Source organism: Gymnoscopelus microlampas (assembly GCF_963454915.1).
Source record: "Gymnoscopelus microlampas genome assembly, chromosome: 14".
In the NCBI taxonomy this organism is placed as follows: domain Eukaryota; kingdom Metazoa; phylum Chordata; class Actinopteri; order Myctophiformes; family Myctophidae; genus Gymnoscopelus; species Gymnoscopelus microlampas.
In genome coordinates, this window is record NC_139951.1 from 22,827,608 (window position 1) to 22,839,754 (window position 12,147).

Here is a 12,147-nt window from a genome sequence, read left to right on the forward strand (position 1 = left end):
GTGTTTAACAGTTCAAATGGCAAGTTCTCAAAATTCCTCAAAGGTAAAAAAAATCACACCCTGTGTGAAGAGAGTGGTGCCTTTGATGAGCCCCGTATTGACCCCCGTATTGATGTTGTCATCAATGTTTGTTTATTGGACATACATACGGACGGACACACAGACAAAGTCAGATATAGGAGTGGTTGGCACCACTCAAAAAAGAAAGTGTTGCTCCCAAGTGGGCTCGCATCTCATGTCGTCAGTCTGTGACGTCAGTCATTTATGAGGTATCTATGATGTAGGACACCATATTTGGGCAAGGTTTCAGCCTGAGACGATTTCCATTCAATTCCATTATGTAAAGTTACATATTTTAAATATACTGGCCTACTGGCGGCGTGCACGAGATTTGGTTCTGATCGGTCTGGTGGAGATAATAAGAGGTGCTGTTTGTTCTTGTCATTCAAACAGCGCTGGAGACGGCAATTTTCTTCAGATGATCCATGAACAACTGCAGACTGCAGTCATCTGTTAGGATGGAAGCACCTGACTCCTGGGCCCAGGCATACATGTTGTTGTGGGTTTGAGATGGATTCACCTTGGACAACAGGAACCGGGCCTCACTTCCTCCATGTTGTGTGTCTATATATGTTGGCATGGGGAAGCGTGTTTGCAGGAGTTCCTGGATGTCGTCAACTGGAGCTTGAAGAAGATTTTTGAAGTTTTCATGTTTTGGCATTTCTTGATAGCCCGCCTGACGCCACTTAGATATAGTCTCTCCATGGTAGATGAGTATCTGGAAGAAAGAGTCCATCAGGAGGATTCTGTCTGGTAGAATACTACTGCTGTCTAACAAGACAGGCTCAGGTGGTCCGTTGAAGGAGTAGGCATATAGAATAGGTTGGACCATAATGAGAGACTGAGTCAGATCTTGTCTCATAAGTTGATGTCTGTAATATGAAGTCTCATCTGGACTGTTGTTGAAAACCTTGAGGAAGGGAGACCTACGCAGATGGAACATAAACTGTGGGTAGAGAGAGAAGGTTTCAGATAATCTGAAGGAGTTTGGGTCGTCGTCATGATAATCTCCAAACTTCTGACACAGTTTAATCAGTTGTCTGTCCAGCTTTCTGAGTACGTCTGGTCCTTCTTTGCTTTCCGCTTGGTAAACCGCCAGGCGGGCCATCAAGATGGCTGCTGCCTCCTGGTCAAACGATGATGCAATGTTCTGAATCTGAGTCTGGGCATCTGCCCAATTCCTGGCAATAGTAGTAACTCTGATGCGTCTCTGTCCTGACGAGTGTTGATACTGGGTTACAAACTGGACCACCCCCCGACCTTCCACAGGAACAGGAGCATTGTGTTGGTTGACAACTTCAAAGTACAGTGCCAGCGTGGTACCTTGGTCCAAACCACAGATCTTCCACTGATGGGTCCCTCCTATTCCAATCTCATTATTAGAGACACATGGGCCTTTAGCACTGAGGGACACACATGACCCGATGGCTCCTGAAACCTTGATCTCTCTGGATGTCTTTATTTCCAGAGTTCCAGCAAAGGCCATCTTAAACATTCCCTGATCATCTTTGGTGAAAACTCTCTGGAACGTTTGTTTAAAAATAGATGTGTTGAAGGAGTTTGCCATAACCATAAACCCTCCAGTATGATTTGAGCAGCATTTCATCTCCAACAGGCCAGTCTGGTCAAGGGCACAAGCATAGATGTCAATGATGTGGCCGTTGGTCGATGCTCTGTTAGCCAGCGCCTCATAGTGTTTGGTAGCTTTTTTCATAAACTTGGCACTTCCTTCCTCAATGTCATGCCAGGAGCGGATGGGCATCTTCAGTTCGTCCCCCACCACCATGCCAGGGCCCTGAGTGGCCGGGCCCCCAATAAACATCATGATACGAGCCCCGGTGTTAGGGAACGTGCATTCCAGTAGGCCAACAGCAATGGATAGGGCGACACCCAGAGAGCGGAGTGGTCTTTTGCCCTGAGTGACAGGCCAGGGATCTTGCTGTAGCTCCCCCAAAAGGTCAATAAGGTTCATGTCTACCTTCTGGAGCGGCTGCAAGAATCTGTTAGAGGTGGGCTGCTGGAGGGCCTGTGGTCCTCTTCCCTGGACTGGTGGTTTGGTCAGACACAAAATCTCCTGGATCTGTTTGCTGTTGAGGTCTTTAGTTCCTCTGAAAACATAGCTCTTAGAAATTCCCTCACAGCCCAGGTCATGGACATGAACTATTTGACCAAAGGTAATGAGTCCCACCAGAGTAGTTGGGGGCAGAAGAGACAAAGACATCTGCAGAGACTCCTTCAGAGCCTGCAGGTCCTCATTCTCCATGCAAGTGTCCACAACATACAAGAAGACCAAGGGCATCTGAGGACCACACTTTATAGCATACTCGATAGTGGAGAACTGAGGTAGTAGTTCAGCAGGTTGATTCACCTCGGAAATACCAGCATAGGTGGGAGGAAAGTGGTTCTTTTGGTAACAGAAGTTACAGGTCCACAACTTGTCTCTGTAGTAAACCTGACACAGTGGGTTGAGGACAGCTCTGCAGGTGGCTCTGCTGCAGAGAATCGGTTCATACTGGATGGGAGGGAGGTCAGGCCGTTCCTTCAGAGGAGTGAAGAGGGCGGCGACAGGTACGACCATCCCGGACGCCTCCAGGCGGCTGGATGGCCAAACGTTCCAACTAAACCGCACGCCATCATGCTTCTCACACTGAGCAATGTATTCTGGGAACGTGGACATGACTAATATTCAAACTGCAGGCTCCTCTCTGCTCCCAAAGACCAAACAGAGTACTTGGAGGCCAGTCAATGATGTCAGTACTATGATGTCAGACATCTCCAAATTTGGGCAAATCGAGAGGCAGACAGACAGACAGACATAGAGCCATGTACTGTAGTTGGTCAATGTTGATTGATTTCACACCTATAACTTGCTAGTTTACAACTTTTAATCAATATTTGCTACTTCCATATACAGTAGGCCTAGTCAGTTGCTGTGGTGTCATGTCTGCATGCCTATTCCAACGCTTACTTGGAGCACAGTGTGCTTAAATGGTTGGCTGCTGCTCTGTCCCACCGTACTGTGGCAGGGGCAAAGTTTAACCTTTCTCAAATTCAGTGCTTCGCGTGTTGCAGGCAGACTCACTTTGCTAGGTACTTTTGATTATTAGGTGAACACAACAACTGTTATATTTAGGATATGGCTGTGGAACATGAATAAAAGTGAACTACTCACCAACAATATACAATATTCAAGTAATGTACTGACAAACAGCAGTGTACAAACAATATTATACTACAGTAAGCATAACATTATGTAAAGATGCGGCATGTGTTATGAACAGAGCAGGTGTAAAATCTATTGGAAAGGTATGTAGCTGTCACATTTTCCAAAAGTTGGAATATATATATATATATATATATATATATATATATATATATATATGTGTGTGTGTGTGTGTGTGTGTGTGTGTGTGTGTGTGTGTGTGTGTGTGTGTGTGTGTGTGTGTGTGTGTGTGTGTGTGTGTGTGTGTGTGTGTGTGTGTGTGTGTGTGTGTGTGTGTGTGTGTGTGTGTGTGTGTTTGTAGTATATATATATATATATACACACACACATACGTACACACATATATAAATACACACACACACACACACACACACACACACACACACACACACACACACACACACACACACACACACACACACACACACACACACACACACACACACACACACACACACACACACACACACACACACACACAGCTTTCCCGGTTTTTACTCTGCTCTGAAAAGATTGGATGGGAATTGCACCTGCATGTGAGCATAATCTGAAGATCTAAAAAAAGAAAGAAAAGTGAGCCTCCAGCTGTTCTTACATTCCCAGGTAGCAAATTAGAGCAGGTGGCAAATGTTTTGCATCACACAGACTCTAAATAGGCCGAGATGGCAGAGAACTGTGTAGATCGTCAGTTCAGCATCTCTGCAAGTCTTGCCACTTTCCACTCTCTCTCTCTCTAGTGCATAGAAGACACAGCTGAAAATAAGGGTGGAAATGGATGCGTGGAGTCAGGGTGAGTGATAAAATTCAACATGGTAGGCATAGAGAGACGGAGAGGAAGAGGAAACATAAAGAGGGCTGACATTGATCCTACTATAAAACTAGATCAATGTTCTCTTCAATGCTATATGCATCATGACTCATTCACTGGTGAGGGGGAGACACTATAGGTGTGTGTGTGAGAGAGAGAGAGAGAGAGAGAGAGAGAGAGAGAGAGAGAGAGAGAGAGAGAGAGAGAGACATGTCGTGTTTACCCTGTTTTGCTGCAAAGTATGTGTACCCACATCTCAAGTGACCTCCCATGTGTGCTCCAGCCTCCCTGGAGACTGCCTGGCCCACGCAAATAGTTGCCTTCTTTATTGCTGGCGTGCTGCGCAGCCAACATGTGACCAGGGGACCATGCGTGGGTCTAGTGAAACCAAAGAGATGACAAAAATCAATAGACTTGAATAATTGATCTAGAGTGGAAATTTAAGTTTCACTGATCCCTGGCATCCCTATTTTGAAAATGTCATTATATGCGAAGATCTTCATTATTTTTCATCAGATAAAATACAGAGATACCTAAAATAGACAATCCAAGCTCATTTCGCCACACAACACTGCCATATGACAAAGTATAAAATTGGGCTTTTAATATTCAAGTCTCTGATGTTCCTTGATTTGAGTTGAGAGAGCAGAAAGGAAAGTGCAAAGTGTGTGAGGTCTGTAGGACTACTCTGCAGTCTCTGTAATCCCTGTGTGTATGTGTCATAGAGTTAAAAATCAGGTATGTGTACTTCGGACATGTATGTGTGTTATTGTGTGGGGATCTGCCCTTATAGGTAGGGCAATAGATAAGGGACAACTTCATATATTTACACAAATGTAGAATCTTTGCTGCTTCAAACCCAATTCCTGCCCGGTTGGTCAACGGTTCAAACGTTTGTGTGCATTGAGCGGAAATTGCTGGGGAAGTTTTCTGTATACTGTAGCAACTGCCACAGATGATTCATTATAATTATAAAGGTATTCTGTACTACAATTGCGGAGCAGCCATGCGTGATTAAGCTGCAGACGTGTGCATTTGGAACACTTCCGATAAGTGGATCAGGGCCAAAGAGATGAAATGATGAGAGAAGTTATTTTTACAGCCGAGCTGTGTAAAACTCTGAGTGTTAATATTCCTGTGAGAGTGTGATGCAATCAAATGGACTCATACACTCTCAAAGTGAAATGAACACTCAGGACTTTACAGTGTAGCCACACACGACCACGCATCACTACACTTCAAAAGCTCTTCAACGCATCACTCTTCCTGGGAGTTTGGCAGCACTGGGAGACACATGAGAATTGAGGTAATTAGTTAACTCCCTGAGATCCTCAAATGCTGGCTGTTAAAGAACAAAGGTGATGGAGGCTTTGCCATCAAGGCCCACCTGAGGAGATTAAACACTCGCACACTGATGGGCTCCATTTAAAGAAAACATTTATTGCACCGCAAGTGCTGTGACCTTCATCAGACTAAACCTTACCTGAGGAGGTCATATTGACAAAGTCCATTTCTTTCTTTTTTTCACCTAACTTTTATGGTTATTTTACGCATTTTATTTCATTTAGATTCAATGCTTTCTCTTATGCTGTTCTACTGCCTCAGTGAAATGTTCTTTTATTTTGTAAAACACTTTGTAAACCGTGTTATAAAAAGGTTCTACTCTATATAAATACAAATGTTTAAAAAAGGAATACTATTACTAACTTCACAATGCCAAACTAGAGAGGTTACAGAATGTTCGCACTGAGCGCAGGCAAGGCATCTGAGATGGGTCTCCTGCTTTTCGTTGATGGGACACATACACACCACTAACATCAACTGCTGTATCTCATTGGAAATAGGAAAAACATACATTCACAACTTGCTTCATACATTTTAGATTGTTGCCCATTTACAACTGGTGATGTTCTGTATAGGCCAGCTTCACTGGATTGTTAAAGGGTACCTCTGCTCAAGAGTAATTCTCAGTCATCTTCCCTGTCCAGCTTGAAAATTGCGAACAAGATTTTATCTTTCTGTTCCACCTATTTGTCTTTTGGAGCAACCGGTGAGTTAGAGAGGATGAGTGCCATTTGCAAAAAAAATGTTTGCGTCCTTGGTTCTCTCCAAGTCAAGCATTGTGTTTCCCACAAAACAATATTGGTTGCCATAGAGACAGGGACATTTTTCTAGCAAGAATGTGTGTGTTTATGCCATGCACAGCCATATTTCAATTGAAATATTTCATATTCCAAACTGAATGCAGAACCTTAGGCCAGCTAACATTAGGACTATTCCAATAATAGGGAAGTCACCCAAGTATGAAAGGCATGGGTGATGGGGTAGAAAGGTATTAGGGATATTGTTAATGATTTTTCAAGCTACTGTTAATGATTGCCAACAGTGATGCCGATGGTGAATGGCCAATGAGGAGCCTCTGCAATTATGGTGTACGCGAGCACAATTCAAATCTCCAAATAGTCTCCCATATGGGTCCTTTTAATGCATGGGCTGTCACCAGTGTCAGAGAGTTGAACCTGAACCTGACCTCAGGCAACAGCAGGTAGAGCCAGTTCAACAAAAGTGTAATAATTGTGTAAACAATTGAAGGGGCAAAGGCTTACAAACATGGCGAGGCAGGTAGCGAGATCAAGCATAGGAAAGGCACTCTGATCGATAGATAGATACTGTAGATAGATAGATACATAGATAGATAGATAGATAGATAGATAGATAGATAGACTGACCCACCTTAGGAATGTCATTAGCAGTCAGAGTCTTTGCTAAATCTATTTATTCCAGGTTAAGTTACGATTGTCCTGGCCAAGCGACCAATAAATCCAAGCAAGCAGCATCCACCTGGAGTCAGGAAATTAAATGAAGTTGGGGTGTCTCTGTTTCATCTACTGTCTCTGGTTTAATCTACTTTAACGGCATCCAAGAAAGGGCAATTGATACTAATAAGGTTATGATTTTTCTATGAATAATATATTAATAATCATCACATCTAAAGTACTCCCAAATGATGGTCTGGGGACTGCCCTTGATGGGTCCTTATCTTCGTCTCAAAGAGGGAAAAGAAAAGAAAGGGTTGAATAATCTACTACACATTTACATACAGGCTGTGGGTCCTGTGATGGGCAGGCTCCCAGTCTGTGCTGCCCTAGTTTGGAACAACGTCAAGTCTTGTCAGACCTACATTTATCCTTCAATTTCTTGTTTATGCCCAAAATGACCGGTTACACAGGTTTTGTAGCAATTTTTAGCAATTGTAGAAATAATATTATACCTTAATTGTCGAATGTTCAAGCATGTTCTAATCATGTATACTTTACATAATAATTTCCAAATATATTTTTGAGTGGTGCCAACCACTCCTATATCTGGCTTTGTCCGTGTGTCCGTATGTATGTATGTCTGTCCAATAAACAAACATTGATGACAACATCAATACGGGGCTCATCAAAGGCACCACTCTCTTCACACAGGGTGTGATTTTTGGGGCGGTGTAACCGCCCCCTATAAGTGAGTTTTGGACACTGACCAATCCTGCACCGTGATTGGCCAATAGTCTACAACGCAGTCTACACCCCTAACCCTTCCACAGTCAATGCAAATCTATACTTTTGCAAAGTCAGCCAATCACATTACAGCTAGTGTCATCACCACTAGCTGTAATTGAGGTGCCCCACTCCTCCTGTTACCATATGGAGACTAGAATTTCAGGCCGCGTAGCGATTTTCTGGTTATTATTCATCTCACTGGTTCCTTGCTATGAACTTGTTTGTCTGTTCCAGGAATTACAATGCTTGAGAAATGTATGTCACCCACAGAGAAAGAAAATACAGAGAAATCTCCCATGAGTGTGGTGGAAATTAGATAATATGTAATAGAATATGCTTAGGTTTTAGGTAACTTATGATGTATGAATTCAATACAGTATTGCTAGGCTGTGGTTAGGAATTAACCATTACAATGCTGTCTGTCTAAACATTACTCCACAATGTCCACTAAGACAAGTCAGATGTGAGTGGACGCTGATGGACGTATGGACCGAATCATCTATCAGCAGTCAGCAATCAGCAGTAATCATCAATCAGCAGTCAGCCAGTCAACCTTTGCTGACTAGCAATTGTAGAAATAACATACCTTAATTGCCGAATGTTCAAGCACAGTGGAAACACACTAATGTAGCTACAGCTGTTAATGGCCTTTCCACAATGTATTTCAGGTACCATCTTGGCCATTCTTATCTCCAAACATAAGGCATAACAATTAGCAAGTTATGTAGGGAAGAAGGAGAGAGAAAAAAAAGAAAGGCTTAATTTGGGAAGGAAAACATGACATGAAAGAGAACATGACATGGGGTGGACAAAAGAAGGAAACAGACAGAAAGAGAGCAATGTGGGTAGACTGGAAGAGATGGAGAGAGACAAGATGGCAGGGGGACACAGGGAGAGGCATTAATCCCCCAGACAGCCCTCAGAGCAGGTGGCTGAGTTAATCACACCTCCTGCCATTATGATGGATGTGTTTAGCAGTAAGGCATCTCATTAAACTTCCTCTGCTTTCTCCGTGATCACTGATCCCCCACGTTCTACACAATACAACGGGTCTCAGCTTCCATCAATTCAATGATTTACTGGTTATTATTCATCTCACTGGTTCCTTGCTATGAATTTGTTTGTCTGTTCCAGGCATTACAATCCTTGAGAAATGTAGGTTGCCCTGCACGGAGAAATAAAATACAGAGAAATCTCCCAAATTAAATAATATGTAATAGAATATGCTTAGGTTTTAGGTAACTTATGATGTATGAATTCAATACAGTATTAGTAGGCTGTGGTGAGGAATTAACCATTACAATGCTGTCTGTCTAATCATTACTCCCAATGTCCACTAAGACAAGTTTAGACGCGAGTCAAGCTGATGGACCACAGAATCATCGATCAGCAATCAGCAGTACTCAGCAACAATCATCAATCAGTATGTCAGCCAGTCAACCAGTCAGCCAGCTCAAACAATCAGTAGCCCATTTAGACAGCCTGTTCAAGACAGAAATGTTTCCCCATCATTCTCACTGCTCTCTGTGTAAGGTATTCACGAGTTTCCAGTGACCCATGAGGCCTTGCATGAATGAATTATAGGCCGACTAATATGACCTTTTTGATTCAGGTCAGGTTGTGTTCCCAGAAAGTGATGCCCATAATTCAAAAAAAAATAATTGAAAAAACATCTATCAGGAGACTAAAAGGGGAGGTAAATGTCATTTTCGTATCCCTTTTGTACATATAGTGTATGTATTTGTTGATGACATGTATTATCCTACATATAATTAAGGAAAATCACTCTACCTGTTCCGCATTTATTTTTCTCCGAGTCCTCACTGGCTTGAGCAATTGATCTCTACTTGCACACAGCATTGACCATTAGCATTATTCAGACCTGGCCTGTTTTTCATTTTGCTCAAATTCAAGCTGTTTATTAGCCTTTTTGGGAAACTCTGTTTAGCTCTACGACCGCAGTTTTCGCCGTTACTGCGCATGCATGGCCACGGTCCCCCAGGCTATGGGATGGTACAGTATTTGCCCACTCCGGCACAGTAGGTGGGTATACACATAGATATATATAAAGGCTAGATGACTCACCCGCGCTGCTGGCCAATGGAGTACGACGTCGCCACATGGCGGCCATCTTGGGACGGTCATTCATAACATTATGTCTATGGTGCATATACTTTGAAATAACCATAGCGTGCTCAATTTTCATCCGATTTTCAAACGGTTTGGTGTTTTGTAAACACCAATGATGTAGTTATGATATTATTGTATAAAAAAAAAAAACATGATTATAATTATAAGTATGCAGTATCATAACTACATCTTTGGTGTTTACAAAACACCAAACCGTTTGAAAATCGGATGAAAATTGAGCACGCTATGGTTATTTCAAAGTATATGCACCATAGACATAATGTTATGAGTGACCGTCGCAAGATGGCCGCGGTTGAGCTACGCTTGCGCCGCCCCCTTGAGCCATCTAGCCTTTATATATATCTATGGGTATACACCTAGGTACGTTGGTTATAACCCGCCATTAAATTAAGAGAAGAAGATGATGATGTACTCTGTTTTCACGCTTCTAAGCTCCCAACCAGTGGGCAGACTTAAAGCCATAGGCATGGAGTTATGGGCCTGTATAACCTAAAGTCTGCAAATATTTTCAGTGTGCACAATCATCCCCGGGTATGGACTAGTTGTGTTCATTTTTGTATGCTATGTTGATGAATTGAATACGTAGGACCACAATGGAAACAATTCCCCAGGACTTTTTTGTGTAATCCTTTTAACCTTAATGTCTTACTGTACCATGTGCTGTTTACATTTCTGACTGATAAAGTATTCAATCAATCAAAAACACCCGCTTTCCCCCAGTAAGCTCCCTAGGAAACTTGTGGATATGGACACAGAATGGGGGGGAATATTTGTGTGCCTTTGAGTCCCAGAGCTGAATTGAGGTCTGTGCACCAAGGCACAGCCGGCATGGCGGGACAGGGGTGTGAAGTCTAAGGTCCACCCACCTTCGCATTTAACCATTTATCGTATTTTGATGGCACAAACAAATTGCTTGTGGGAAAATGACCCAAGTCAGTCCTGACTCCTGACCTACTCTCTCAAGACAGATTTTCAGTTCCCAGATTTGTCCTGACCTCAACATTGGCAACAACAGATTTAAATCAATTACCCTAAGTTAATATACTTAGTTTAAATAAACAATAAATACCTATTTTGTTACTATTATAGTCTGTCTGTCTGTCTGTCTGTCTGTCTGTCTGTCTGTCTGTCTGTCTGTCTGTCTGTCTGTCTGTCTGTCTGTCTGTCTGTGTGTGTGTGTGTGTGTGTCTGCCTGCCTGCCTGCCTGCCTGCGTGCGTGCATGCGTGCGTGTGAGAGAGAGAGAGATTATGTGTGATCTAAACTGCCTAATTTACATTACCAACTGCTGCAGCTGAACATATACTGTATGTTGTAATTGTACTCCGACAGGTTTACCTGCCACCATGCAGTTACTGTAGTATAACACATTATGTCAGTTGGTTGAGAAAAAAAAGGTGAGAACAAGTGTAAATGGACTGTCATACACAAGCAGCTATGCAAGAGGTTGAAATAACCACCGGGAATGTCTTCTCTTCTGTGCCTGTGGGGTTTCCCGGTGATCCCTCCTAGATTTTTGGATTAGCCTTTTTTCTTATCTGCAACGCAGCTGTGTCTTCTTCTGGCTGATTTCGACAATACTACCCAATATGCCCATCAGACACAGCTGATTTTCCAACCTCAGTCCTCTCTCCATCAGTAATTTCTTATTTGACACAGTTGTTGTACCACTCTCTGTCTCTTCTTCCTCCCGTCCCCTGTGGTGGGTATATGAGGGTTGACATCAAGTGGGAATTTTCTGACTTCAGACAACATTCCTGACCACATCAACATTCCTTGATGGAAACTTGGGAGTTTTCAAGATTCAAGATAACTTGTCTGTCACAAAGTAACAGAAATGTTTCAAGACTCAGTAATGTACTTTTTCCCCCTCCCCAATGCAGTCGTTATGCCAATTGATTCCTCCCCCGACACATTTGTGTGTTGTCACTGCTGTTTTATCCTACTGACTCACCTGCCGGTGAGGAGCCCCCACCAGGAGGATGTAGAGCCTTCATCCTACTCCTCCCGCCCAACACAGGTGACAGGTGCCGCCCCGGCCCATATGTGCAATGATAATTATCACCCTCCCCCAAACACGGGCCAATAAACCACCGAAGTCCTGACGTCACTCGTTCATCCCCATGTTCGTAAAGTAATTTCGCTATGGAGAATAACATTGGGTCATCATAGAATCGTCTCATATAAGAATTGTGGTCCAAAAATAAACAAACTGTCTCGGCGTTATTGTCAGGGAGGAGGTTCTGTATCGTTTATGATAGTCCGTCACTTATATTTGATACAGTCTGTTTCTGGCGAAAATGTAACTAATTCGGCGGAAGTAACATTAGCGTTTTCTCACCGTCAGTTGATGCTTCATATC

General features: G+C 42.9%; 2 protein-coding genes across 2 annotated transcripts in view; one reads left to right on the forward strand and one right to left on the reverse strand.

Moving 5' to 3' along the window:
* The window catches only part of LOC311060979 (arf-GAP with dual PH domain-containing protein 1-like), a 314,152-nt gene that overhangs the window by 246,266 nt on the left and 55,739 nt on the right, over positions 1-12,147 (forward strand). The window lies entirely within an intron of this gene.
* LOC311060124 (protein transport protein Sec23A-like) lies at positions 446-2,737 on the reverse strand (the record flags this gene model as incomplete). Its single annotated transcript, XM_084078250.1, has 1 exon — positions 446-2,737. The coding sequence occupies one exon, from the start codon at positions 2,735-2,737 to the stop codon at positions 446-448; it is 2,292 nt and encodes a 763-aa protein (XP_083934376.1).